Raw genomic sequence first — 27,945 nt, 5'->3', positions numbered from 1 at the left:
TCTGATGAGCCAGTCTCTCCCCGTTGGGCCCCAGCTCTCTGGGGCAGAGACTGTGGACCCAGGACACAGCACAGGTGCTGGTGGGGATCTCAAGAGGGGTTTAGGGAAGGAGGACTGGCAGCCTGCTGTTTCCTGGACCATCCTCTGAGGAGACTGGAGAGGGCTAAGAGGACTGTCAGACTTCAGTCTTGCTTTCTCCATCCCTCTGCCTCCAGAATCCAAAATGGCTCCCATTTAAAATGGTCAGAACCTCTGTGCCCCTCAGCTGCCCCCAGAACTCCAAAGTCAACCGGCTGGGCCCCCGAAGTCTCCCTGTTTGTGGCAGAGAAACTCTGGGTCCTTTGAGGAGGTCCTGTGGTACAGCTGTGTCTGTCCCCTGAGACCAGGCATCTAGAGGGCAGGAGGGCAGGTTGGGTCCCTAGCAGTGGGACCAGTCTCCTCACAAACTCAGAGAAGCCTTGCAGGGACACAGCAACAAGGGGGAAAAAAAAAAAAACTAGAGGAGGTCAGAAGACTTTACAAGTCATTTTACTTTATTTTCTTAACATAATGAGATTCCAATTCCAAAGAGACATATATGCAGAGCAGATAGATGCAAGGCCCTGAGGCACAGCAGCCAGAACCAGGCAGGGATGGGTCCGCCCCTCCCCATCATCACAACCCTCACCCCTCCTGGCCCCTGGCCATTGCCCAGGAGCAAACTGAGAAGCTGAGAATAAGAGGGGTCCAGGGAGCAGCCAGACATGACCTCGGTTGCTCAGATGACCAAATCATTATCTAGCTGTGGGACCTGCGGCCTCAGTTTCCTTATCTGTTAAATGAGCTAGAAGTTCCTGCTAGGGAATGGAGAAGAGGGTGTTCAGATATGATGTGCTGGTGGCCACTAAGGCCTCCTGGTTGTCCTGCTGCTTCTAAACACATGCATAATTGTGTCTCTTGGTTTCCTTTGGCATGGTGGCTAAAGGCACAGTGGTGGAGCTGCTCTGTCCCTGGTGGAATTGAACAGACTCAGATCCCAAGAAAACTGCTCTGACTGTCCTGGGGCTGCAGCAGGAGCCACTGTAACAGGTCGAGGCTGACCTCTGTCCTCCAGGTCAACAGGGAGGGAAGGCTGTGGCCTGGGGTCACACAGCATGCCTGTGTAGCTCACCCAGCTGCCCCCGGTGCCTCTAATTACGAGTTCATGTACAAGGGAGGGAATTGTCCTCCATGCTCAGGATCAGCAGAGCTTGCAAACCCCTGCGTCCACCAAGGGCATCTGCCTCCATCAACTGATCCACATCAGGATCATTCCGTCCTCAGGATTGGGGCCTCAGAAAAACGAAGTGCTCTTAACTAAGCCCCACCCATGTGATGTTTTCCTGTGTCTACACTGTCAAGAGGAAGTGAAGAGGTGATGTAATGACCAAGTCAATGCTGGGCTAGTTGGAAAGACCAACTAAAACTCAACAGGGAATATGGGTACTCTTCCTTCACCCTCTAAAGGCCTTCATTCTGCAACGGCAGGCCCTCCGTTAGGGAAGCTCTTCCATGGGGAACGGGCATATCCAATGACCTGGACTATGTGTCCCTCTCTGCTTCAAAGCTTGCCTGCATATGCATACAGCACATAGATGCGTGGACCCAGCTTGGACTTGGGGAAAGGGCACAGGGCTAGTAGATGAAGTGATGGTCTGGTCTAGACTATGCCTTCTAGAACCCATGGGGTTCTACCCTTACAGAGTCCACATGGCTCTCCCTGTCCTGGCCACTGTACAGATAGAGATCACTGAGGTCCTGTGATTGAGACTGTCCCATGGTCAAGCAGCAAGTCCAAGATGGAGGCCCTGGAGCAAGCCAAGCAGAAGGAGCAAAGCTTGTCTGTAGCTTCTCCCCTCCCACTGCACCTGCCCAGATCTCTTCTCCACCAAAGCACCCCTGGGGGGCAAGGTGCATGGTAGAAGAAGCAGGGCCATACCCAAGGCACTAAGCAATGATGGCCGAAACTCAGGCACCTGCGGCAGCTGAGTGGTGAGCAGCTTTGGGATGAGGGGGCCCTTTCTGACACACCTCCCAACACACTCTGAGGGGACAACTAGCAGGTGAGTCCTTCTCTTTCACCTCCTCCGGTGGCATCAAGGGAGTAGGTGAATTGGTAAACCTGGTCCCCAGGAAGCTCTGAGGCCAGGAATACAGAAAGAAAGAAATAGAAATGCCCCAGGTGAGGCCTAGCCGTGCAGGTCTAGCAGATGTTTGGGAAGTGACTTTTGGCCAGCTTGTCAGAGTGTCTACCATATGGATTTCAGCCCTCCCCTCCCTCTGCCCGTCCCTGCCCCACCCCCACACGGATGCCTGCCTGCACCAGGCCCTCTCTATTTGGGCTTCATCTCCACCCTGGAGTTGATGTCGTCAGCATCCAAGTCATACTCCTCCACCTGGCCGCTGGTCCACACCTTCATGCGGTCTGTGAGGTCACTGCTGCGTGGGGCCAGGATGAAGTCGTAGATCAGCACGGCCAGGGCTCCACCGATGAACGGCCCCACCCAGAAAATCTAGAAACAGAGCAGGTGTGTTCAGAGGGCATCTGGCCCGGCCTTGGGAGTGCCACCAAAGGCCCCTCCCCTGGGAAGCTTTCCCCAGTTACCATCACTCACTACCCCAGTGGATGGATTCTCTCTCTCCTGTGCCTGGGATAAAGGTAGGTAGGGCTGAACCCAACCTGGGGACATTCCAGTGTCCCTAGAATGGGCCCAGGCCAGGGTGTGTGGTAGCAGGCATCCCCCGACTCACAGGGACTCAGTACCAGCCCCTTCCTGAGGAAAGGCCATTACCCACCACCTTGGAAGGGCCCCAGATAGATTATACAATAAAAGATTGTCCAGGAACCCACACATCGACAATAATTAGAGCTAAACCCCATGGTGCACTTCCTCCATACTGAGTTCAGCTTAGAGACAGGGAGTCCTTCCCTGCTCCTGGTAACCCTGGCAGAGAGGAACTACCATATGCCTTCTTCACAGCTCAAGAAACCGAGGCACCAAGAGGGTATCTCACACGGAATCAAAAGGTGGCAGGGATGGAGCTGGTTGCAGTGATGCACGCCTGTAATCATAGTGGCTGGGGAGGCTGAGGCAGGAGGATTGTGAGTTCAAAGCCAGCCTCAGCAACTCAGTACAGCCCTAAGCAACTCAGTGAGACCCTGTCTCTAAATAAAACAAAATAGGGCTGGGGATGTGGCTCAGTGGTCGAGTGCCCCTGAGTTCAATCCCGGTACAAACAAAAAACAAAGGTTGCAGGAATGGGATTCAAAGCTTCCCGCCATGCTACTGAGAGGACTTGGGGACCCATCTAAGCTAGGAGGGCAGAGGCTGGGCCTAAATCCTCTGGTCATGTGATCCCACCAGTCCCTTCATCTCAGGCCCCAGTTTCCTGATCTTCTACCCTGGGTATCTCCCAGGGCCTCTGGGATGGGAAAGGCACCGTAAGGGCGGGGCCAGACTCGCCATGTGACGCCAAATGGGAACCTCACCTCCCACCTCCGTGGCAAGTGGGTGGCTTACCCAGTGGTTGCTGAAGTTGTGGGTGAGCACCGCAGAGCCGAAGGACCGGGCAGGATTAATGCCACAGCCTGTGTAGTCGATCTGCAGGGCAGGTTAGGGGAGAATCAGGGGTGCTGGGAAAGTGACAAGGACAGAGATGGGTGGGGAAAGAGAGAGAGAAAGAACAAACAGGGAAGTCCAGCAAGAAGCAGAGGATCAGGCCCAGAGGGAGGGGGCTGACCTGGAAAGAGGGTTGGTGGTCCCTCTCCTGGGCAAGCTCCCCCACCCCCTCAGCTAGACTGCCATCACCTCAGCCCAGGGCAGGAGTTCCATCCAGAGTCCCATAGCTGCCCTGGTCCTGCCCTTCCCGACCCCCACCTGGGAAGACCCCCCACTCACCGCCAGCAGGTGTCCCAGGGCTACAGAGAGGCCAATGGCAAGGGGAGCTGAGCCGCCAAGGTCACGGCGCCTCCGGTCGGTGGTGGCCAGCACACACAGCACCAGCTGCAGAGTGCCGATGATCTCGATACCCAGGCCCTGGCCCGAGTTCACACCAGGAGCCAGCTGTAGGGAGAGGGGCAGGGAGGCCCAGTGAGCGGGCAGGCGGCAACCGTGTCTGGAGGCCCCGAGGAATCCTACGACTAGGCACAAAAGACTGGACCCTCAGCACCTGCAGAGCCATCCCTCAGCTCCTCACTGTGCCTAGAGGGGCCAGGACCCCACCCAGGCACTCAGAGCAGGTAGTGGCCATAGGGTCGTGGCCCCTGTCACAACTGTTGATGAAGCTCCCGCTCAGCACCCTGCTTTGCAGACCCTGCCCTTCTCTAACCAGAGGTCTGGGTGAGGTAGGGTCTCTGCATCAGCCATATCCTGGCTCCAGTATCCTCAGGTAGCCAAGGACAGGTGAGAGGCGAGCCCCAGGTGGAGGGGAAGACCATCAGGGATGTTCATAGAAGAAGAGAAGCAAGTGGGTAGGAGGGACCTGTAGACATTGCTTCATCCGCACAAAGTCCAGAACATTCTACCCCATGTCCTGCTACATCAAAAAATCCCAGAGATGTTTTGTTTTGTTGCAGTATCAGAGATTGCTTTACCACTGAGCTATACCCCAGTCCTTCTTATTATTTTATTTTGAGACACTCTCACCAAGTTGCTGAGACTGGCCTTGAACTTGCAATCCTCCTGCCTCAGCCTCCATGTAGCTGGGATTAGGGTGTGTGCCACCACACCCAGCTGAGAGTCTTCTGTAGTTGGCTCTCCCCGCTCCCTGTCTCCTCCCCGCAGGCTGACTCTCCTGTCGCCTTTGGCCTTGCCCTTCCTGTCCCTCCTTCTCTCCGCTCTCTCCCTCCTGGCCCTGCCCTACCTCTCTTCAGCCACATAGGCCCCCACCACTACAGTCTGGCTGCCACTGCTCCTGGGCCACTTTTAGAAACATGACTCATGGAAAAAGAAGGGAATAAAAGCTGCCATGAGGTCACCGGAGCCCTCTCTCCCCCTGCAGCTGCCGCGGAAGACCCCTCCTCAGAGAGCCCTGCACCTGTTCCAAGCGCTGGTTCCAGGCGCCAGGTGCACCCATGCAGGGAAGGTGGACCACGTTGACAAAGGCTCCCTTAAAAAAGATGCCCAACAGCGCCACTTGGGCAGCTCTGTGTCCAGACAAGCCAGAGCTGGAAGTCTCACGTCCCTCCCTGAGAGTATGGGGGTGTCTCCAAGGCCACAGGACGTTCTGCAAAATCCTAGGTGGGGGGCATACCTCCACTTTTCCCAGCGCTGCCCGAGACCATCGTACAAGAACAATTCTCTTCCCGCCTTTGTCTGCAGCCTGACTGCGAATGACTCACATCCCCTCCCCTGCCTTGCAGCCCCAGCTCGAGGCCTTTTCTGGCCGACCCCAGAGCTCTGTCACCTCTGGCAGGCCAGTCCTCTGGACAATGCCCACTTCTCTTCCCACTCGAAGGTCTGGTGGCAGAAGCAGTAGCCCTGTGTTCAGGGTCTGACTGTTTTATTTGCTGGCAATGTGAGTATGAACTGACCCTCTCTGGTCCTCAGTTTGTCCATCTGCAAAATGGGACTAATGGTTTCCTCCAGAGCCATGTTAAGTTTCAAAGGCAATGGGGGCTGTTTCCAGCATTCAGAAGTGCTGCAGAGGCAGGAAGGTCAGGGTGGTGGTTGGGGCTCTTGCTCTGGTTCTTTCTCATCATATCTGCAGGATTTGAGGACAGACAGGAGGGGAAAAGGTCTGCCCTGCACAGGGTTACAGAGATGGGAGTGAGAGTCGCTGGAACTACTGACAGGCCCGCCTGGAGCTGGGACAGCTTGGTGGCGGGGAACTGCGAGGACAGGTTCATCCACTCACCCTGGGAGCCTGAACCCACTGTGAACTTCAGGCTCCTCTCCTGCTCCGGCCTCTGTTCTCCAGGGCCGGCCTAATTGCTAGCTGGCAGGAATCCTGAAACCAGCCCTTCCTCGATGATGACGGAGACATTGCTGTAAGTGGCTCCTGTGTACAAACTCCCCACACCCCATCCACCCTTCTCACAGATGCAGCTCATCTTCTCTGTTCTTTACCAGGTCTTTGTCCCTACCCAAAGGCACCCCTTTCCAAGCTAAGTGAGAAGAGTAGCTCTGGTTCCAGGCCCAGGGCTCTGCAGGGGCAGCCACTTGGTCTGGGAACTTCAGAAGGAACCCTCTTTCTGACCACTAAGAATCATGGTGCTGACAGCTTCCTCTTCCAACACCATCATCACCAGGAAGCCTCCCCGGATTCCTTCAACATCTATTGAACCTTTCTTCGACGGCCTAATGTACTTGGGTTAATTAGATCTGGGAAAACTTAATAATTCATAATTGGAAGGGGCAGTTAAAGGCCTGTGGAAATTTGATGTCCTGGAAAGAGCAGGTAAAAGATTAGAGCCTTATGTGACTGTGTTTAACCCATTACATTTGAAATGATTGCTTAAATCGGGCCAATATCATATGTGGTCCTTGTTATTAGAAATTGTGTGTGTGTGCATGTGTGTGTGTGTGTGTGTGTGTGTGTGTGTGTTTGCATGTTCCCACGTAGTTTGGCCTAGCCTGGGTCTTATATTACATTGATGAAAGTAAAAACAACAGTTTTATGGACACAAGTATGAACAATAGAATAATCCACACCTTTCTCCAGATGTGTTAGAAATATACACTCTCCTTCCAAGCCTCAAACCCATGTCAGCTCATCACTCTAGGCCCAGTTCACTCCCACCAGCTCCAAGAAGCCTTCCAGGGTCCCTGGCTGGAATTAACTCCTGCCCCATGCTGTCGAGCCGTCACTGAACTCTGCTCATCCTGAAGAGAGAAGCCAGCGTTCCCCAGGTGGGTGCTTTATCTCCTGGTTAGGAGCTCCATCAGCTCCCTGCCCAAACCAGCGGAGGGGAGCTCAATGTGTGTTCACAGAAGTGGCAGAAAATTCCAATTTTCTAGACCTCCCATCCTCTCCAGAGGCAGACTGGCTCCAGGGAAGTTCTCTGGACACAGGACCTGTGTGTTTGCTTTCTAGCCAGAAGATGGTAGACCCATCATTGGCCTCTGGAACCTTATGGGATGGTCTGTGCAAAGTCTCAGCAAGGTGATAGAGGGGAGACAAGGCCCAGGGAGGAGAAAGCAAAGCCAAGACCCTCACCCCTGTGTTGGTGTCAGTTCACACTCAGTTCACACTCACAGGCAGTCGGCTGTCCATCAAGGGGGCTGGCTGTTCCCTGCTTGGACTGGGAATCCAGCAAAAGGTGGCTGCTATGTGACTGCCAGCATGTCCCAAGCTCCAGAGCAGCCCAGGACTGAGCTCACCCTGAAATGGGTTCAGAACTCTCCCTTCCTCCCCGGGGAAGGCCAACAGGGTAGCTTCTAAGACCCACAGCCCCCAAGTTGGCCTAGGTACTCTGGCACTCCACCCTTGGGGAACAGCAGGCTCCAGAGCCAGGCCTGGTTGAGGCTCTGAGCATCTACTGTCCAAGAACAGAGAACAGGAAACATTGAAGCCTGTTCTACCCGCCCAGTGCCGGCAGGATCCATCACTGGGAAGGGAGGGTGGCCTGTGGGCCCTATGGTACCACCACTGTGAGTGTTCACACAGGCATATGGGGTTATCCGTGGTTTTGTGTGCTTCTGTGTGGCTTTGTAGATGAGTGTCTTCTGAACCACATGTCCAGGGATGATTTTCTTTTTTTGTTAAACCATGAGAGATTTATTACATAATCATTAAAGGAAATACCTATCAAAGAGGTGCAAAAATCCTCAGTCTGTGTGCACTAAACAATGTGGCTTAAAAATAAATGATATCAAGATTGACAGGATTACAATAGAACTGGATCAATCCACTCCCTGAGTGAAAAATTTTAACAATCCTCCCTTAGAAACTTAGAGAACAAAGTCATCAAAAGATGTTAATAAGATGAACAGGGAGGAATTGAGCAAAATTAACAAGCCTGAGCTAAGGAAAATAGGAAAAACCCTGCTCCCCCAAATTAGAGAATATACACTGTTCGTAAGCCCACGGGGGACATTTAGACCAACTGATCAGGTACTGGCCATGTATGCCTGACTCAGTCCTGAACCACGTCACCTGGGTCACCACCTCACACCCAGACACGCTCTGCATGGCAGGGGGGGTCCCTGCACAGCATGAGGTCCCAGGTGGCTGTACCGTGTGTTTGCGTGGGTGTCTCTGACAATGCGTACACACTACAGGTACCACTACTGGCTGGAGAGGGAGGGGATGGGGAAGGGAAGGAGCCCCCTTAAGTGAGAAGCAGCAAGTCTCAAAGGGCCCTTTATTTGCTCCCAGAAGCCATTTCATCTTCCTGACAAGAAACAATAAACAAAGCTATGGCTTCCCCCTCCCTCCCTCCTTCTTTTCCTTACTCCAGGGCAGGGAAAGGAAGAGGCTCCACTGAGGAACCCCACCCCTCCTAGGATCCCAGGGCCTGAGTGGGACGCCTAATATTAGAATGTGCTCTGGGTTTCCTGTGTGCTCCTCATGTGTGCCACACACACGTGTGTGCCACACGCGCGTGTGCAGCGTGCAAAAACCATCAAGGACAGAGAGGCGGGAGGCTGGAGGCACGGTCCTGCCCTGACATGACCCACTGAGCAACTTGACAAATCTCCATGCCTCTGTGGGCCTCAGTTTCCCCAGCAGTAAAATGGAGGCCTTGGCCCAGCCTGCAGCCCCAGGCTGTCTCCAGGATTTCTCCCTCTTGACATCCGGCCGGTACCCTCCAGGCCAGGAGTCAGAAACTTGAGTGCAGAATCCCCCTCAGGCCCTCCAAACTGCGGACATAGCACAGAGCCTACATCACAGACCCTCCCGCCCACCCTACTGTACCTCTGCAAACCAGGCGCTTCCAGAGCAGCCTCCCTGCCAAGTAGATTCATCTCGCACACCCCTGGGGACAGGGCGCTTATTAACTTAGGGGCAGCTGCTTCCAAATGAAAATGAATTCTTCTTTACACTGAGCAGAAACCTGCTGCTGAAAGGGGCCCTGACTGGAATTTCAGGCACTGAGAGGAGCAGCTGTAGGGTGTGGGGAACGTTTCCAGTCCTTCCTGCCATCTTTGAGTTGTGGGCTCCAGCCTTGGGGCGTGCCCACCTCACCACACAGTAGCTTGGATAAGTGTGGACAGTCCCTCCCTTATGCCCATGAGCACCATACCACTGCAGGGGAGGAGCCCCTCCTGCTCCCAGGGAGAAGCCTGACTGAGAGGACCCTGGTCGCACATAGGGCTGCAGGGACATTTTCCTGCCCATATCTTCAGGTGTGACGCACCAATCTCAGCTGCTCAGAAGACCCCAGATTCATCAGTGGTTCTAAAGAGTAGGGTTCAGGGCCCTCAGAGAGCCTCGATCAGTAAGAACCCAAGACTCCTTCACCACCGGGACAGCACCCTAGCCAGCCTTGAGGACCTGCCTAGGGAAAGGCCAGTGGGCTAATGCTGTGGGGGGCCCTGGAGAAAGTGGGGGCCCTCTCTGGACCCTGAGGTCTGGCTGGGGAGGACTGTGGAGTTGGCTTGTGATGAGCTTATAGCCCTGCCCCATGTTTCTGGAAGCCGGCCTGGTCTGCAGAGGGGGCTGGGGCTCAGGGGTGGGGTGGGGGCAAGGTCCCTCTGACAAGGCACCCCAATGGACCAGGTGCCCTCTCAGAGAATTGCCCCTTTGAATAAGGGCTCCTGGGTGAGCCTAATTATGGCCAAGCATCCAGGTGGGCGATATCGGCAATGACTGGGCTGCTCAGAGGACTCTAATGGGGGAGACAGCCTCAGAATTTTCCACAGTGAGGAAAGTCTCCACCACAAAGCTCCTGCCTCTCCGTGCCCTCCCCCTCATCTGGTTCTGGCTGGAAACAGTAATTATACGTCCCAGTTATGGCACCACCAGCCAGGCCCCAGCCTCTCCCCCGGCAGGGTCATCAGAACTCTGGTTTTCCTTTCTGCAGCCCACACCTAAGCCCTGGAGGAAGCAGCAGGGGCCTCGACCCTGGGAGAGAACTGGCGGCAGTTCTACAGCTGGGGAAACTGAGGCCCAGGACACTGGGGAAGAGGAGGACTTTAGGACCGAGGCCCTGATGCAGCAGGTGGAAGCATTTGCCAAGCACTTAGGCCCTGAATCAGTAGGACTGAGAGAGGGTCCTAAACAAAGTAGGCTTGCCCTCTGCCTGGGCTTCCAGGATGGCTGAACTCACAGGTTCTGGGAACGCAGCCCCTCCAGATGAAGTCAGATGCTGGCCTGAATCTGGAGCCCAGCAGCCTTGGAACTCCAGTCTCCGACTATGACCCCCAGTCTGGCCACACCCAACGCTTCCAAGCCATGGCCACTGTCCCCTTGCCTGAGCTCATGCAGTTCTCTACCAAGAAGCCCCTTCCCTCTCTGGGGGTCTCCACATTCAGGTTCATGTGACTCCTCCTCCCCAAAGCCCTCCTGGCCCTCCCACCCAGTTCAAAAGTCCCCAGGCCCTCCCTGACACCTCTTATCACACCTGCCTGCTGCCTTCTATCACAGGCAGCTGTGCACGGGGCTTATCTCGCCCCAGGCCTGTGGGCTCTGGCTGACCCAGCCCTGCACTCAGCACCTAGCAACCCCAGCTGCAGGGAGCTGGCCAGGAGAGGAAGAATGAAAACAGCTGGCGAATGCAGGATTCTGGGGGCCCTCAGCATCCTCCACTTCCCAGAGCCAGCCACGCCCTGCTGTGTCCCATCATGGATGGAAACCAGGGTCACCTAGGCCTGGTTAGTCATAAGGTCATATAGGTATTAGTGACTGAACCAGGGCAGGGACAGGCCAAGGTAGGTCTCAGCCTCAGAGATACTCACCCTTAGCCAAAAGTCGGGCTTGGCTTTTAGGACCAGCCAGGACTCTACAGGCTGGATGGAGGTTGGGGTCTTTCTAGGGTGTATACTGAGCCCTGATTCAATCGAGAAAGTTGTCCCCACCATGTCCTGGGAGGACACCCCCTGACTCACCCCAACCACTTCCTGCCACATTTTTTTCCCCTATTTTCTTTGGAAATCTCCATGCCAACCACTTGCCCCACCCAGGTTTGGCTAGGGTGGAGCCAGGGAATAGAGGGGCTGCGGGAGCCTCTCCAGGGGCATAGAGGAAAGAGTGTGTCACCTGCTATAATGACTGTGCGCTGTCCCTCTGGAGTCAGGGAGGCCACCCAGACCCCTCTGGGCCCCAGGGCCAGCATCGAAGGGAAACCCTTTGGGGGGTACCTCCTCTGTTTCTAAGCCTAGACATGTGTTCCTGAACCCCCAAGTTCATTGTCTGGACAGGGTAGCACCAGGTCCCCACCACAATGATTAGTCCCCTTATATTCAGCACTGCACCTGTGGGTTCCCCTGAACCAAACCCTCCTGGGCTGGGTGATGAGCTTAAGCCAACATGAACAGTTAGCCTGGGCACAGTCAAGAGATGACACCAGGCCTCGTCTCCTTGAACTTCAGGACCTCAGTTCCAAGGAAACTCAACCACTTAGTAGCAGACAGGACTTGAACCCAGGGACCTGCCTCCTAACCCAAAGCTGACCCCTACATGAGGCTGCTCCACTTTTTCCTCTATCTGTGACCTGACCAATCCAGGTATTGGGGTGACTCTGGAAAATGGAGACCAGAGAGGGCATAAGGATTAAAACCAGGGTGTAGCCCAATCCAGATGGTGTAGAAGGGGCACCACCCTCCTGCCTCTGCCTCAGATGCCCATACTAGAGATGCAAAGCCTTCACCAGCTACTCTGTGAGTCCCGCCTGTCCCTTGAGTCCAGAAGATCAAGAGGGTGGGGCCCATATCCATCTACTCAGAGTGAACTTGACCCTACCCACCTCTGCTCCTTCAGAGAGACTGCAGCCTGGAGGGGCACAGCCTATCCCAGCTCTACCTACCGCAGCCACATCTTCCCTGGCTAAAGTCTAAACTCCAGTTGCAGAGCTAATCTTCAATCTTGAGCTGAGCAGAGGTTGGCTCAAAAGAAGGCTGTTGAGGTGTCACTGTGACACAAGAAGTGCTAATCCCCTATGGCAGGGCCACGCCAGCTCCCTCCGCACCAGACTTTAACCCAGCCTCCCCGGCTGCCGTCACCAAGACCTGAACTTTGACTGGGACACAAGAGGACTGTAATTGCCAGCTGCCATCCCCAAGGAGCCCTCACTGTCTCCCTCACTGTCCTGCACCTGCTTGTCCTGCCTGGGCCTCTTCAACCTCATTTCTCTAGACCCGGTTCCTCCTCTCTGCTCTGGATTTGTCTCTGTCCTCGGGAGGGTGCCCCCACCTCCCCACCTGCTTGCATCGGAGACACCCTCTGAGCCTGAGCAGCCACTGAGGCCAAACTGCCCCCTTTTGCTGCCCAAGAGCACTCAATGTTTGCACTTGGCCGAGGAGCTGGAAAAGCCCAGGTCTATGACAGCAGGCAGCCGCCACCAACAGCCACTTAGCTGTGCTAAGTAGCCCGGGAGTGATTATTTTCAGCAACTGCCACCCAGTTGCCAACATCTGTTTGTCATTCAAGCCAGGAGCAACAGGCACATGCAGTTACACACTCACCACCCGCCGACACACACAAATATGCACACAACTTGCACAGGCTCAGAGATCTGTGCCCAGAGACACGTGCACACCTGCCCTTCACACACACAAACACACATGCCACACCCCTCAGCACCCAGGAACTGTGGGGCCAGCCCTGCCTTCTGCCCACCCCTGCCATCCAGGAAAACAACCTGCAAATAGCCCACGGGAGAGTTTTCACTCCTTTATCTTTCCCCAATTCCCAGGGGCAGAGGAATGGAATGGGGCTCTTGCCCCGCTTCCCAAGGGAAGTTGATTTCGAGACCTGCGTGAGGGCAGGGGGCTTCCTTGAGGGTGTCCTGCTCACACATTTGCAGAACTGGCTGCAGACATGTGGACATCTCCTTCAGCCTGGCTGGGGATAGCAGGTAGAGTTTGCCCCGGGTGCAGGGCTGCGGAGAAGGGAGCTGGCTGCCCAGGCAGGGCTGAGGAGGGCCAAGAAACTACAGCCAAGGGCTGAGGAACTACAGGCCTGAAGTTAGCTGCCTCCAGAGCTCATTCCTCACAATAAGGGCTCCACAGGGGACTTTGGCATGACATTTTTTTCTGGCTCTCTGATTCCCACAGTGCTTAGCAGAAAACAGGCCCTGGGCTGCAACATAGCTGAGTTCCAGCCCCAACTCGCTACATGACCTCCAGCAACCTCTTGTCCTTTCCATTCCTCAGTGTCCCCATCTGCACAATGGGTAGAGGATGGCACCAGCACCCACTCTACACCATTCTAGAACCCCCCGAGCCTGGGGTCCCCCACTCACGTCATTGCGGCCCAGCGAGTTCCCGGACAGGGAGGAGGTGATGCCCGAGAGGATGGCGGTGGCGACGATGGCCCCCACGCACTGGGCGATGATGTACATGACCGCCCGGAGGATGCTGATCTGGCAGCTGAGCAGCAGCCCCAGAGTGACAGCTGGGTTCAGGTGGGCACCACTGATGTGGCCCACGCTCTGGGCCAGAGTGGCGATGCTCAACCCAAAGGCCAATGACACCTTCACGTTGTCCTGGACTGCTGTCTGGTTCCCCCCCACTGGGTAATTGAAGCCCAGGGCAGAACCGATGCTGATGAAGACGAAGAGGGTCATGGCCAGGAACTCGGCCACCACCGCCCTCCAGAAGATCTTCTTCTTGAACTCACTGGCCATGCTGGCAGGGGGCTTGGCTGGAGACCGCTCGCTGCCCGGTGCTCAACTCCCTCTGAGGGCTGAGCCACAGCCTGGGCTGGGCCTATTTATAGGGCTGGGGGGCGGGGGGAGCACAAAAGGAGGAAGGCCTCTCCTTGCTCCTGGCCCGCCCCACACCGCACGGGCCTCCTCTCCGCGATGGATGCAGACACGGCTCTGCTGTCCGCCTGCCAACTTTTTTCCTTCCTCCTCTCCCCCTCCCTCCCTCCCTTTCTCCCTCCGCCCTCAGCCCTGCCCAGCCCGAGGAGGCAGGCAGGAGGCAGCCGTTGCTCTAATAGGCTTTGGGAAATTCCTCCAAGCTGGCCCCGCTCAGGGGGCCAGAGAAATCCAGGTGTCCCCGCCCAGTGTGCAAAGCTCAGGGGTGCCTGAGGGCAGAGCCAGGGCTCTGAAGGGGGCGGGGTGGGCAGGCTGGACTCAGTGGGTGGACGTTGCCCTCCCTGGAGGCGGGCACCGTGATCCCGACTGCCTGGAATCCCCATCCCACCGCAGAGTGGCATTATGAGTCTGAAGTCGGTCGCTCCAGGGATCCAGGCGCTGTCTGGGTCTTTCGCAGCCCAGTCCGGACCCAACCGCTGCATGTCACTTTAGGGATGTCCTCCCACCAGCCAGGTCACAGTTGATGGAGACACAGAAAGTATGGGGAGCTTGTCTATTGGCTGCCCCCATTGTCATGTCATGAGCAGGCCTGAGACAGACAGGGATGTCGGGAAGCCCCAGCTCCTTCAGCCCTCCAACAATTTGAACCAGTGATTTGAAGGCAGGTTGGAGGAAATGGGGACAGTTTAGGACTTTCCTTACATAGGCAATCAAACTGCCAGGCCACCAGGGAGATAGAAAAATGAGAGCCCCGTTCAGAAATCAGAGAGGGGGAAAGACAGGGGGACACAGACTAAGGGGAGAAAGAGAGTGAGAGACAGAGGGAGAGAAGGAGAGAGAGAGAGAGAGAGAGAGAAAGAGAGTGAGAGGGGGAGAGAGAGAGAGAGAAGGGGGAGAGAGAGAGAAGGAGAGAGAGGATGAAAGACAGAATAGCAGGGAACAGAACTGAACAAAAGTGGAAGAGAAAGAAAGATCCTTTGGGCAGGGGCAGGGAGACAGACCAGGGTTGAGACAGACAGGAAGAGCAGGAGGCAGGGAGATGAGCTGAGCAGAGGAGAGATGAGGCTAGACCCAGAGCCAAGAAGCAGAAAGGAGATGGAAGGAAGGGGACGCACCATATGACCCCTTAGCAGGGAGAGGACAGCAGCTGTGCTGCAGACCCTACAGTCCAGCCTGTGCCCTATGTGTCCCCAGCCAGCAGACCTAGTGGCAGCCAAGGCTGTGACAGAGCCAGCCAGGAACCCTGGGCCCAGCCCACTCTCCTGCTGCACGTGAGCATAAGCGTGCTAGAGGGCAAGTCAGGCCCAGCAGGGAGGGTCCCTCCTTGGCCAGCAGGGAGGCCCCTCTTCTCCCACTCCCCTGCCCCAAAGTCCTAATCAGGAGTGTTGGTCTCTTCCCATTTGTAGGTAGGAAATGACGTATCTGAGTTCTACATGCATTAGAAGCAGGACGGGGATGCACACGTGGGTGGTGGTGTGCCTCCTGTCCAGGGTCCATCCTGCAGAGAATGACACAGGCCACTCTTCTGCCTGGCTGAAGCCCTGGCACTCAGGGAACTTCCAGGAATCACAGTGGTGTGTGTTGCTGGGAGCAGGTGGCCAGCCGGGGGCCTGCACTTAGCTCCATTCACCTAAGTGCCCACAAGACCAGAAAGAAGTGGCCCTGAGGTGGGATGTCATTCCTGAGGCCACAGGCCCTGTCTGCTCGGTCAGCCTGGGCAGCCGGAGGTAATCAGTGGCTTATTAACCCTCTGAGAGAGGGAGCTGACCCTACTGGGCCACTTCCCAGAACCTCCTCCACATCCTTGATTCTGGGCAGCCCTGGCTCAGCATTCCATGCCCTGGGAGGCTTCCTCCTGCCCCTGGCCCCTGGCCTTGTGCCCTGGCACAGCCCTCATGGTATGTTCTGTGGTCAGTTCCAGGGGCCTCTGACCAGTGCTCTCTCTGCAGGGCTGGGGTTTCCTCATGCCAAGGTTTCAGAGGACAGCCCTGTTGCCCCTTCCAGGTAGGCTCCTGAGGTATCCATGCTAAGCAAACGTCTGCTGGCCATGTTAGTAAGTCCCTGAGGACTGTGGCATCCCTCAGGCCAGACTCTTCTGAAACAGGATCATTCCCTTCAGGCTTCTAGGAGTTCTCCTTCTGACTCTGTCCACTGAGGAACTCGTAGACCTCCTCCTCTTCCCCCTCAGCTTCCTGGCCCCTGACAGGGCCCACAGCTGTCCCCACCTTCCTCTGCTCAGTGCAGGGCTAAGATCTGATGTGACAGATATAAGGACCCAGCAAAGAGGACTCAAGAAAAGAGGTGGGGAGAACTACCCCATGCCCAGAGGCTGGTGTGGTCATACAGCTGTCAGCAGAGCCTGCGTGAACCTGTGCATGCTCCAGGAGTCTGTGATACTGTCCAGATCCGTGCAGCTGAGGGTATGTGGTGCTACTGGGCACGTGGGTGAGAGTCCCCTGGAACTTACTTATGTATCCAGCAGATATTTGCCATACCAAACACTGTTCTTGGTGCTAGAGAGGTGGCTACAAGTCACATAGACCAGCAGTTTGTCCTTCTGACGTTTCTATTCCGGCACGTGAGCTCCCAGGCTGTATGGACGATGGTTGATTGTACTATAACCAGGGAGTGTGTGTGTGTGTGTGTGTGTGTGTGTGTGTGTATCTGGCAGGGATCCACCAGCTGAGGAGCAGGGCAGGAAGTGGGGGACCCAGGGTAACAGGTCAAGCAAAGCACTTTTGCCCAGGCAAATTATGTACTACCAATCTTTGACCATCTGAAGTTCCTCAAGGCGATGCTCCTGCCACGCCCTCCCCCTTGCCAGCATGGCCCCTGCCCTAGTGCCACTAGGATAGTTTCATTCCTTTGAGCAAAAGCATTACTGACACCAGGAGGCGCCATCAGAATGCAGGCATCGCTAGAAGTGCTAAGGTGGACCTTCCTCCCGCCTCCCATAATGCACAGGGGCCTCTGTGGCCATGACCTGAGCATTTGATGGGAAAGAGGAAGGTTTGGGACTGGAATCTTCAGGAAGGTTCCCAACTCCTCCAGTGCCTTCTCCTTGGTCGGTCACATTTCAGCCCAACCAGTGTAGGCAGGGAGAAAGGAAACAGCGTGCAGCTGAAGCCAGTCTTCACCGCAGCCCTCGAAGGGCTTGTGATGGAAGTGATTTGCCAAGGAAAGGGAGAGTGGGGATCAGAACACAGGACCACTGAATCCCAGAGCCAAGAACCCCTAGGAGTGTCACCAGACAGGGGTCCAAGGAGGGTTCTCCAAGTGAGAAATGGGACTTCAACTCAGCCCTGGCCAGCTCTTAACTTAGACCCCTGGAAAAAAATTCTCAGGATGCATTGAAAGCAAGAGACAAGCAAAGGTTTATTAAAGGACAGCAAAACAAAGATATTCACACCCCAAAGACAGGGTGCGATGCCCTTCACCCCTGAGAAGAGATGAGTGAGATACCTAGGGCTGACCTGACTATATATCTAGGATTTTCCTGGAAAGAAAAGTGCAGATTTCCAGGCAAGCTTTTGTGTCAATCAAATCCCATGTCAATCATTTGATATTTGTGGTTCAAAATGTTTCTTCTTGTTTAGAGTCTGGTCATAAATCAGTGAGGCACATTGTGTGGGTCTTTGAATCTGGTGACATTTCAGTTGATTATGTTTTTGTCCTAACTGATCTGATACAAACATACATGGAGGTTGTGTTCATCTGACTAAAGAAAGAAGCATGACCAGTGGTTTTTATAGATCCAGGTCTCCTTCTAGTATGGCTCTCTTTTTTTCTCTCTCCTTGAAAGCCACCAGGGACCTGGTTATCCACCCCGGTTCTATTGGCCCAGAATTAAGTACAAGGGCTGGAGCTACAGATCCCAGGAGGGACCAGGGTGGGCAGGAGTGGGAGTGAGAGGCAGGAGTGAGGGACAGTTCTAAGTCCCCTGAATAAGTGGGGTGGGAAAGACAGAGAAGCCAGGAGAGTGGCCAGTCCCAGACATCCCTGGGAACTCTGGTCCAAGGCAGCATGCTGTGGTCATCTCAGCTCCTCCTCCAGTATGTCCCAACTTGGCAGGCACTGTCCCCTCACCCTGTGCTGGCTCCAGTATCCCTGCCATGGACAGCAGCATGGTCCAGCCTCCAGAGCCCACAGGCCTGAGCCGGGCTAAATAAGCAGGGGTGGGGGTGTATGCCCTCTACCCCCCCTCCCCCCCTTCCCCACCCCTGAGATGTGGGCAGGGCTGGAGGCCACTCAGGTCCCACTGACCACAGCTATCTCGACAAGTGCTTTTCCAGATGTGCCTCATTCCTGACGTGCCCGGTGAGACCCACATTCCAGGGAGGGCTGACTGTTCCCAGGATGGTTCCTGCGCCATCTCCACAGAGACCAGTGGGAGAAACTCCAGCTCTGTCCAGAAGTGGGTGGACAGAGTCTCAGATACTGGTAAAGGGTCCAAATTTCAGGTTGTGTGGAAAGAAGACACCCATGGGTGTGGCCATGGCTGTCACCAGCCCAAAGCTTCTGTTGAGTGCAGGACAGAGGGGCCAAGGCGGAATAAAACCTACCTCTGAGCCAGCAGGGATTTCTTGCCCACAGACCCGGTTATGGAAAGCAATGACTTCATTCCCTCCGGGAGGCCCACCAGGAAGAGGGAGTTTGGAGTGGGAGGGGACGCAGACAGCAGAAAAAGTGGCCAACCAATCACCATCTTCTCACCAACAACTTGGATGAGTTTTCTAGATTCACTCTGGCTTTCCTGAATTGGGGCAGAGAGCAGTGATAGGGAATGGGAAGACAGGACAGTCCCCAAGACTGGGGGTGGTCAACATCAGAAAGCCCCTGCCCCAGGAGAATCCCACCAAGGGCTTCTGGCTCTGTCTGATAACCTCTTTGACAAGGCATTGCTTCTATCCGGTCAGGCACCCTGACCCTCAGGAGGCCATGGCCATAGCAGAAAGTTAGTAGCAGTCTGGGGTCATCTTTCTTGTATGACAAGGACAGCCCCCTCCAACACTGGAGGAGGGAGCAAGGGCTGAGGCCCAGAGCACACAGAACTAAAAGGAGCCACTTCCAACTCAGCTCCCCTACCCAGTCCTCGGCTCGTCACTCACCACCCAACATGGCCACAGCACCCACCCTCCCTGCTCCACCCCGAGGTCTGTGCCCCCAGGCTCACTGTGCCTGGGTGTTGGTGTCCACACTTTCTCCTGTCACAGAGCCTAACTCTCCTCCTTCCCAGCTGCACCAGCCCAAGCACAGCTCTCTCAGTTTAGACCAGGCCCCCAGCCTAGCCTGGGTGTCCCAAGTTGCCCCATGGGTGAGGCTGGCCTGGAGTCAGGCCTGGGCCTCTCCTTCCCTGCCCACCACCCACCCCCAAGAGATCCAAGCACAGGGCTGAGTGTGGCCAGGGATGATCTGGGAAGCTGTGTCCCTGACCATCCTGTCCTTGAGGGATGGACACCACCTCTCCAAGCAGGTGAATTCTTCCCTGTCCGGCAGATGACTCTCAAACATTCAGGTGTCACACGATCTCTCTCAAATCAAAAACGGATTTAGCGGGGCCAACGGTGATTCATGAGAGGGAACAATTTAATAATTTTCTAGACGACGGCCTCCCATTCATATCTCCTTTCCCTGTCCCCACCCTCGCCCCCACCCATGTTGCCCTGAGCATTAAGCCAGGCTTTTTGTCTGGGGTGGAGGGAGTAATGTCACACTTATTTCTGGAAGGCAGGATTTTCTGATTTGATGTTTTACCAGCAACTCTCCAACTCTATCCCACAATTCTTGATGCCACAGAGGAAGAACCGCTGAGACAGGATAGGAAAAAGCTGCCATCCACCGGCTGGGGTCTACGAGGGTGTCATGTACCATGCCCAGGGATGAAAGCAGAGATTCAAAAGTCAGGCTGAGCTTGAAGGAGGGCATCGGAGGAGAGAGAGCTGCCCCCACCTCCACTGTAACCCTTCTGGGACTGGAAAAGATCCTCCTTGAAGGAGCACAGTCACATTTTCCCCGGCCCTGCCCTGCAAGTGGGAATCCCTGCTGGCCCGGGCGGTCCGGCATCCCTCACTTGCAGAAAAAGCTGCTGGTGGCTTTTGTGCTGGGCTGCCAGACCACACCCTTGGAGAGGGCAGGGCGGGACAGCGCTCTCTGGGAGGAAGTGTCATGTGTGTAAGTGGTTTGGGAACACTTCCTCACACCGAGCTCCTCCTCTCCCCTGGGCCTGGCCGGTGCAGCTTCCCTTCCTGCTCCCGTCTGCCCTGCGCTTTCTCCAAAAGTCTCTTATCTTTACCTTGTTACATGATAAAGCAGCAAGATTGGAAGAAGGAGCCAGAGAGCACTGGCTCTCATATCCTGGTTTTGTACATGGGGAACTGAGGCTCTGAGAGGAGAGGTAACATGCCCGGGATGGGTCAGGGTGGAGCCAGGACTGGGTCTCTTGTCCCTGCGCTGATCTGTAGCCACACCCTGCCTCCTCCTCCTCCCGCCTCTGGTTGACCAGAGGCCACCTCTTTCTCAGTCTATACAGCAAAGTTGCAGAAAAGGGCTCTCCCTGACCAGGAACCAAGTAACCTGGGTAGCTACTAGAGATCCACTAGGCAGACTGCTTTCTCCCCAGGTCCTGGTTTGCTCATGCCTCTGAGTATCACGGGCTTCCCTCCCCAAGGCTCCTGGCTGTCTACACACCTTTGAAGGTGTCTCATGCTCCCCTGACCAGCTGATTGTACAGGCCATGTGCCGGTGCTCGCAGCCTGTCCAGGGACTCCAGACTGACTGGCAGTGTGTCCCCCACCTGCTCAATGCCCCCCTCCTGAAGGATCCCATGCCATCTGGCCCTGGTGTTGGATCCCACCCTTTTGTTGGTTCTTTTGGTCTCTGTCACTTCTCACTACTTCTTCCTCAGTCCTGTCCCCTCCTGATCACAACTGTGGTCCCTGGACACAGCTCCTACACTGCCTGCCCTAATTATATCTTGTGAGAGATCCCTTGGAGTCTTCTGCTGGAACAAGATGGGAGCTTCCAATGACTGAAGCCTCTCTGACTCTTTGGCATTTCCAGGGTGCAAAACCCAGAGAGTTCCAGTGGGCAAAACAGAGGTCCTGCCCCTGTCCTCCGTTTCCCTCAGGGGTCCATAGTGACTCTCACTGGAGGGCATCAGAGCTATGGTGACATTCCTCTACATTGTGTCCACTATTCTCACACGCTGGCCACTAGGAGTAATATAACTATCTTTACATCAATGTGGTAATAAAATTTAATTTTTCATATCTTTATGGAGGAAGAAGCTCATGGAAGCCAAAGAACCCAAGGCCCACTGAAGTGGTAAAGCAGCCCTGAACATCACCCCACCTGAGCACAAAACCTGGTGCAGGAGAAGGACACTCCAGCTCTACTGAGCTGGCTCTTCCAACAGGCTCCTGGGGTACAGCTGGTATCTCTAACCCTCTCCTTCTTCAGGGATGGCTCCTTAGTCCCCCTTACTGTCCATCTGAGTCTGGCCTCATGGGCCACAGTAGAACCTGGTTGTCTGTTCCTCCTCTCCTGACTGAGCATGAGCTACACACACACATGACACATGCCTTCACATGCAAGTATGTATGTATAGATAACATGTGTGCAAGCATGCATGCATACATGTAAGTTTTACACCCTGCATGTGCACATAAACATCACATGTGCATACACACACAAGTACATGCATAAGCACAAACACATGTACACACATGCATAGAGTAAGATACATGCGGTGGTCACCAATCCACTGCTACCTCAGAAACCCTCCACCAGGCACACTGTGACCTCTGCTACCTATACCCCTGATCCCTGGGACTTCTGCCTTGTCTCCTTGTCCCCTCTGACTGCTCACTGAGTTATTGCCCCCTGTGCCACTCATAATCCAGGCCCCTCCCTCATCTCATCTCCTTACCATGGAGCAGAGTTTGTATGTGGGGAGGAGCCAGGGCAGGGGACTGCAGCAGTGGGCATCCTGTGACTACATTGTTCCATGTCCCTCTCTTGGACACACCTTACTTTGCTAGTCTCTCTTCCTCCCCAGATAATACCCTGCACTCTGGGTGGGCACTGGCCTGGGTCTGCTGCAGCTCTCTGCTCCCAGCCAGGTGGAGAGTGAACCCAGGGTGCAAGGCAGCTTGGGCAGAGAGGAATCAGCCCTTTTCTAGGCTACTAGGTAGTCAGGGTCAAGAGGGTGTGCTTGGCTTCCAGGGAGAGGGACAGGGCAGGGCTACCTATAGGGACACCCCTGTTCACTCATTTGTCTCCTTGGATGCCCTGATGCTAGAGGCAGGGCTGGTGGGGGTGCATGCTAGGGCCGGTAAGCAGGGTGAGACAGGTCTGCCCTGCCCCCATCCACCAGAGACCATCTGGGGATTCTATTCATGTGAAGCCAACATTCCTGGAGCCCACAGGGCCAGCAAGATCATCTCACACAGGCAGATCGCTGTCTCACCTAATGAGAAAATGATGACATGGCCCCCTGCTATGGCCCCTGGGACCAGGCAGGACCTGACTCCCAGTGCCGGCATGGCAGCCTTGCCCTACAGCTCCACCCGCAGGTCCTTGGAAGTTTCCTCCCAGGGACTCTCTGCCCCTTCCAGGGCCATCCTATCACCCGTATTGGGACCTCTGAACTCCCAGGGTATAGAATAGCAGGGCCTTTGGTCCATTAAAATCCCATTGCACCAAGGTAAACTGAGACGTGGGCTGATGTGACTTCCCCAGTGTCCTTCAATGAGCCAGCCTCAACCTACCCCTCCCGCTCCACAGACCAAGCAGCACCAAGTAGGGCCCTCATGCCCAAGAATGAAAGCCCTGGAAGTGGCCAATTTTAGAGTGACCTGGAAAAGAGGGACCCATCAGGCCTGTATCACATGCTTGCCCTTGTCTCCACCCATCCCTGCCCTCCCAATCAGAGGACAGGAGGTCCAAGGAGACACAGGCCACAGTCCTCAGGTTGGTAGGGGTCCAAAATAACAAATATGAAGAGGCCAGAGAAGAGCCCAGGGCAAGTTTGTGAGCTGGCGGGGGAGAGGCTGGCAGGTGAGGCCTGAGGAGTCATGGAGGCCTTCCCAAAGAAGGCAGGGTTTGAATCACAGAATCTTGGATCCCAGGGAATCACAAAGGCTGCCTGAAATCACACATCCTCCAACCTGGGAATTTCCTTGGTGAATTCCTACGGCAGAGCCACTAGCCCCCTGTGTGGGGAACTGACAGGGGAACTGACAGTGACATCCTCTTCTTTTCAGGCATCTACCCACTGTAGTGTGGTACTGATGGTTAAAGGACCACCCCCCATAGGTCACTCTCAAGAAGTGCTGCCACTTTTCCCAGTGCTGCTCTTTGGGGTCACAGACCAAGTGTGATCTACAGCTTCCATCTGGTGACAACTCTTTGGAGCAGAAGCAAGGACCCGAGGGCCCATTCTCTTGGGGTGTCAACTTCTTAGGGGGACCATTCCAGGTCTCTAGGGTTTACTTGTTCCTGCTTCACTCCGGTGGCAGTGCAGGACCCCAGTATGGCAATTGCATGGCATGGTTATCCTGCCACAGTGGCACTTGAGAAGGGTGGCCTTAGTCCTTGAGGAGGTAGACAGGCAGCTCCTGTAGGGTCCCCTGATCTGGGGCATATGTCCACCATCATCCTTCCAGAAACTAACAAAGAGGGGACAAGTCCCAACTTCTCAGTGACCTGACCTGCTACAGATCAGGGCCCAGTAAAATAAAGGGTTGGTTTTGAAGGAATGGGTTCAAGCCTTAGGTCAAAGAGTCAGGGGAGGAAGAGGGGAAGCATTGGGTCTGAGTGCATGTACATTTCACATCTGTTCCAAAGGCATCCGAGGATTTCTCCAGTGCTCCAGTCTTTTACAGGAACTTAAATTCTCTGAAGTTTCTGATTCATCGGGTCTCAGTAGGACCTAAGAATTCTGCTTTTCTAACAATCTCTGGTGCTGCTGCTGCTGCTGCTGCTGCTGGTCTCTGGACCACACTTTGAGCCTATAAAGGGCTAGTCACAATCTAGCGAAAATAAAAGAAAAGAGAGGAAGAAGCTGCTCATGATATAGAGATTGCAACTCAGCATCACTTTCCACCTGAGCTTCCCGAGAGCCAGAGCAAGAAAGAAGCGTTCACCAGTTCTTATTCCAAGAAGACAGAGACAGCTGCCTGTCCTGAGTGGAAAGGCTTTTCCCTGATTCTGGCTGTCCAGGGAATCCATCACGCAGAGCTTCTATCAGGAGAGTTGGAAAGCTGGCCATTTTAGGAGCACAACAGGGCTTTCTAGGGGAAGGATCAGACTTCAGTAGGGCGAATCTCTGATGTGCTGTCACAGTTCAGATAACACAGTGTCCCTGGTGCCCAGTCTGGGAGGCCATCCTGCCACCTCTTACTGGCTCAGAGACCGACGGGCTCGAGTGCCCCTGCCGAAGATGGAAACCTGTTGCTGGGACACTCCACCACGCAGTTCTGGGGGTTTAGGGGGGCAGCTGGGACCCAGGCCTAAGCCACAGGAAGGGGTGTGGTGGATCTGTGGGCAACAGAAGAACCCCACCTTTTCCCACTAATCAGGAAAGGCTTCCTGGAGGAGGGAATGTGGCATACAGGTCTGTTTATTTAAAGGAAGGGAGGAGGTTTGGGGAGAGGAAGGTCTAGGCAGGAGGGAATGTGGGGAGTGGGGCGTGGCAGGGGTTCCCAGCCATGGCAAGGGCAGGCAGGGGAGTTTCCCTCGGTGCCCCTCTCCCGGTGGCCAGCTCTGACCCTCAGAGAGAGACAGGTGGAAGTAGGATGGCAGGCCCTCTCGCCATCCCGTGTGCCCTGGATGTCCCGCGTTTGTCTGATTTCTCTCCCCGTCTGAAGCAGAGCTTTGGGCAGCCTCTGCTCCCCCTTTTCCGGTCTGGGCTGGAAGATGCCTGGGCCTGCCTTGGAGCCTGGGCTGGGAGGGCAGAGTGGGAAAAGATGTAGGTTCTGTCCCCAGAGAGCCCCACACCTACCCAGGTCAGTCCGAGTGGAAGCTGGAGGTAAAACCTGGGCTCAGACAATGAGGATGCTGAGGTGACTGTGAGCACGCCCACAGCAGGACAGGGAGAGGACAGACCTGGGAAGTCCCATGCTAAGGGGCGTTGGGGAAGTGGCCGCCCCAGCCGGGACTCCTCATTCACACAGGTCTATTTGGAGGACGAGCCACCCAATAGGCCTGAGGGAGTGCAGGGTGAACGCGACTGGGTCCCTGAGCCCTGGGTTCTGTGCCTTCCCTGCCGCCCCTCCCCAGGGATGCACCCTTCTCTTCCCAGCCTCCCTTGTGGTAAAGGCAGCATGCACAATCCTGATGATTTTCCAGAAAAGGAAATGGAAAATCATTAGACAAATAAATCCAAGGTGTGCCTGCCTTAGCCGGGAAGATGGAAAAAGCCCTTGGTATTTTCTGCAATGGTTTGGGGACAAGAGGAACGGGGTTCACAGGCGTCCCTGCTGCTGGAAGGCGGCGCCTCACTGGGCCTGCCAGCTTCCTTCTGGGTGGGACAGACAGGGGTGCTGACCCATCACTCCGTTGGGTGCTCACCCTCAGGGAGACGGCTGAATTGAAGGAAAGGCTGGGCTTCTGCACAATAGCTTGCGGGTATAGAAACCAAGACACTCCAGATATTTCCAGAGGCCCTCAGGAAATAAGGGAAGATAGGGGAGGAGGGGCTGCAGGAAGTCCCGCCCTGCGTGGGGACCTTCCAGAACCCCCGCGAGTCTTCCAGGAGGCAAGGGAGCCCAGAGGAAGCACCTGCCACCTATTAGCCCCAGGCCCTAACCCTGACCCTAACCCTAACCTAACCCTAACTCTAACCTGGGCTCTCGGAGACTCGGTTTCCTCCTGTGTCGCCAGGGAAATTTGAGTGCCAGCTGCCAGGGGCTGCACACAACACTGGTCACTACTGCCCCCAGGCTCCATCTCTGAGTGGACACAGCAGAAGTGAGGGCCCGGTTGTGGCATAAGGTCACCTTGTCCAATCACCTAAATCACAGGGTGGGGGAGAAGCAGAGAGGAAGGTGCTTCTGACCCAGGAGCAGCGGTGGGGCTGGTGCGAGCTGGGAAAGGGAGAGGAGGGACTTGCCATTTGGGTAAGGGTTTGGGGAGCTCTAGAGACGGGGTCAGCCAACAATGGGTGGGGTCCGGTGGGCTCACTGCTTCGCAGCTTCTCACAAGGTCACACTTCTTGGATCTCAGTGAGGGCCGACCTGCCCCAACCCTGGCACCCTCTCAGCTGGCTCTCAGGACAGGAGCCGCTCTCTCCTGGGCGTGCGCTAGGTGCCAAGTCCTGTGCTAAGCACTGTACACTTCATCCTCACGCTGGCCTTATAAGGTGTCTGCTATTATTACTGTCATTTTACAGATGGGGAAACTGAGGCACAGAAAAGACATTTTGCCCATTTGCTTTAGAATTTGTGGGACACAAGACTGGAGCTAAGGTCGAATTCCAGGTACCAGCTCATAAACATCCCTTTTTCTCACAGCACACACCCTACAGTAGGTGCAGCAAGAACCACCCCCCAAGCCCCCAAGTGACCACAGCAGACAGATGGGCTTAGATCTGTGACCCACAGGTCCAGGTGGGTCAGACCACAGCAAAGGAGGATCTATGCATCTCCATCTCAAGGCTGGGAGCTTGCTTTCCTGCCTGGTAGAGATTCCTGGTCCCCAGGAGATAAGCACTTTTCATAATGCACACTGGAACCCCTAGATGGCCAAAGGTGGGATCCCAGACGCTGAGAAAATCCACGAGGACACCCAGTCTCCCCATGGGAAGAGACCCTGCCCAAGGCCACCAAGGGACTGAAAATTCATCCTGCCAGTCTGGCCATCTTCCACGGTGCTCGGCAGTGGTCCAAGGGAGCCAGGCAGTCCAGTCCAAATGGCCAAGGTCACCAATAGCATGCAAAACAATGGGCAACAGGTCCAGCCATGGCCGGAGCCAGAACAAAGGACTGGCACTTCCTCGCATTCAGGCCCCTCCTTCATGGTCTGCCAAGGCCAGAGGATGGAGGAAGACTTCATCATGAGGCAGGGATGTAGTGCAGGCTGTTCCCAGAGAGCTGCAGCCTCCTGTGCTGACAGAAGAGCAGAAAGAGGGACCAGCTGCTAGAGGCTCAGCTGCTCTGCCTGCTGGGAAGCAGGGGAGGCTGGGGGACGTGAGTCCAGTCCTCCCACCTCACTGGATCACTTAAGTGCAGGGTATCATCCACCTGCTCTTCCTCTCCGTGGCCCCAGCATCTTCCCTCTGATCTACCCTCCATGTTGTGGCCACTCAGACTTCAGAACACACTCAGGCCCACCACTGTTCTGCTCTGCAACCCTCAGGGGCTCCCCAGTGCTCCCAGGAGGAAACTCAAGCTCTTTAGCCCTTCAGGATTCAGTCCTACAACTTTAATCTTCCTGTGACCCCCAGGATTCCCAGTCCATTCCCCCTGACTGTCATGGCCCTGTCCCTCCCACCTGGAGTGCCCTCTGCCCCTCCTCCCTACCTCCTCTCTCTCCTTAGGGTCAGGTCTCAATCTTTCCCCATCCCATAAGCCTCCCTTACTGCTCCAGCCCATGCTGGGTCCCTTCTTCTGAGCTCTCTGCCCCAAATAAATCCCAGAAGCATCTGAACTCAGAAACCTGTGGAACAGGGGGATGGGAGGTCAATCAATACTAGAACAATCCTTGCTTAGACTCAGGTTCCTAGGCAGTTGCTGTTTACACAACTGTCCTGATGTAATCATTAATAGCACCCTAGGCTCAGTCCCTGTGCTGGGGCAGAGGGGACAGGCCCCCAGGATGGTGTTGACAACAAGTGTCTCCAGTGCCCCGAGTGAGCAGGCCATAGGGAGGTGGCCGACGGCTGTGCTTATCACCAAGAGCTCTGAAGGCTCTGAAACGAGGAGGGACTGGTGACAAGACGTCAAAAGGCCCTAAAACGGAAAATGTCAGATAAGCACCCAGGATCACCCTTATCAAGGGCCACAGGAAAGGCGCCAGGTTTAATCTCAAAACCACACCCGGAACCAACGGTTTAGAGACCTCAG

The 27,945-nt window shown here is 55.3% G+C and overlaps 1 protein-coding gene across 1 annotated transcript; it reads right to left on the bottom strand.

Moving 5' to 3' along the window:
* Window positions 1–1,915: 1,915 nt before the first annotated feature.
* Aqp1 (aquaporin 1 (Colton blood group)) lies at window positions 1,916–13,900 on the bottom strand. Its single transcript, XM_047562074.1, has 4 exons — window positions 13,364–13,900; window positions 3,918–4,082; window positions 3,540–3,620; window positions 1,916–2,531 (listed from the first exon to the last, which is right to left on the bottom strand). Exons 1-4 carry the CDS (start codon window positions 13,745–13,747, stop codon window positions 2,352–2,354), a joined length of 810 nt encoding a protein of 269 aa, XP_047418030.1. The 5' UTR covers window positions 13,748–13,900; the 3' UTR covers window positions 1,916–2,351.
* Between the last annotated feature and the right edge of the window lie 14,045 nt (window positions 13,901–27,945).

This window comes from Sciurus carolinensis, chromosome 8 (assembly GCF_902686445.1).
Source record: "Sciurus carolinensis chromosome 8, mSciCar1.2, whole genome shotgun sequence".
NCBI classification, from domain to species: domain Eukaryota; kingdom Metazoa; phylum Chordata; class Mammalia; order Rodentia; family Sciuridae; genus Sciurus; species Sciurus carolinensis.
The sequence above is the reverse complement of the archived record's forward strand: the minus strand, read 5'-3'. Positions and strand labels throughout refer to the sequence as shown.

Coding starts and splice junctions, on each gene's coding strand:
- Aqp1 (XM_047562074.1), bottom strand. CDS start 13,747: ATGGCCAGTGAGTTCAAGAAGAAGATCTTCTGGAGGGCGGTGGTGGCC. Junction 4,083..13,363: donor ACTCGCTGGGCCGCAATGAC/GTGAGTGGGGGA, acceptor CTCTCCCTACAG/CTGGCTCCTGGTGTGAACTC. Junction 3,621..3,917: donor CCCTGGGACACCTGCTGGCG/GTGAGTGGGGGG, acceptor CCTGCCCTGCAG/ATCGACTACACAGGCTGTGG.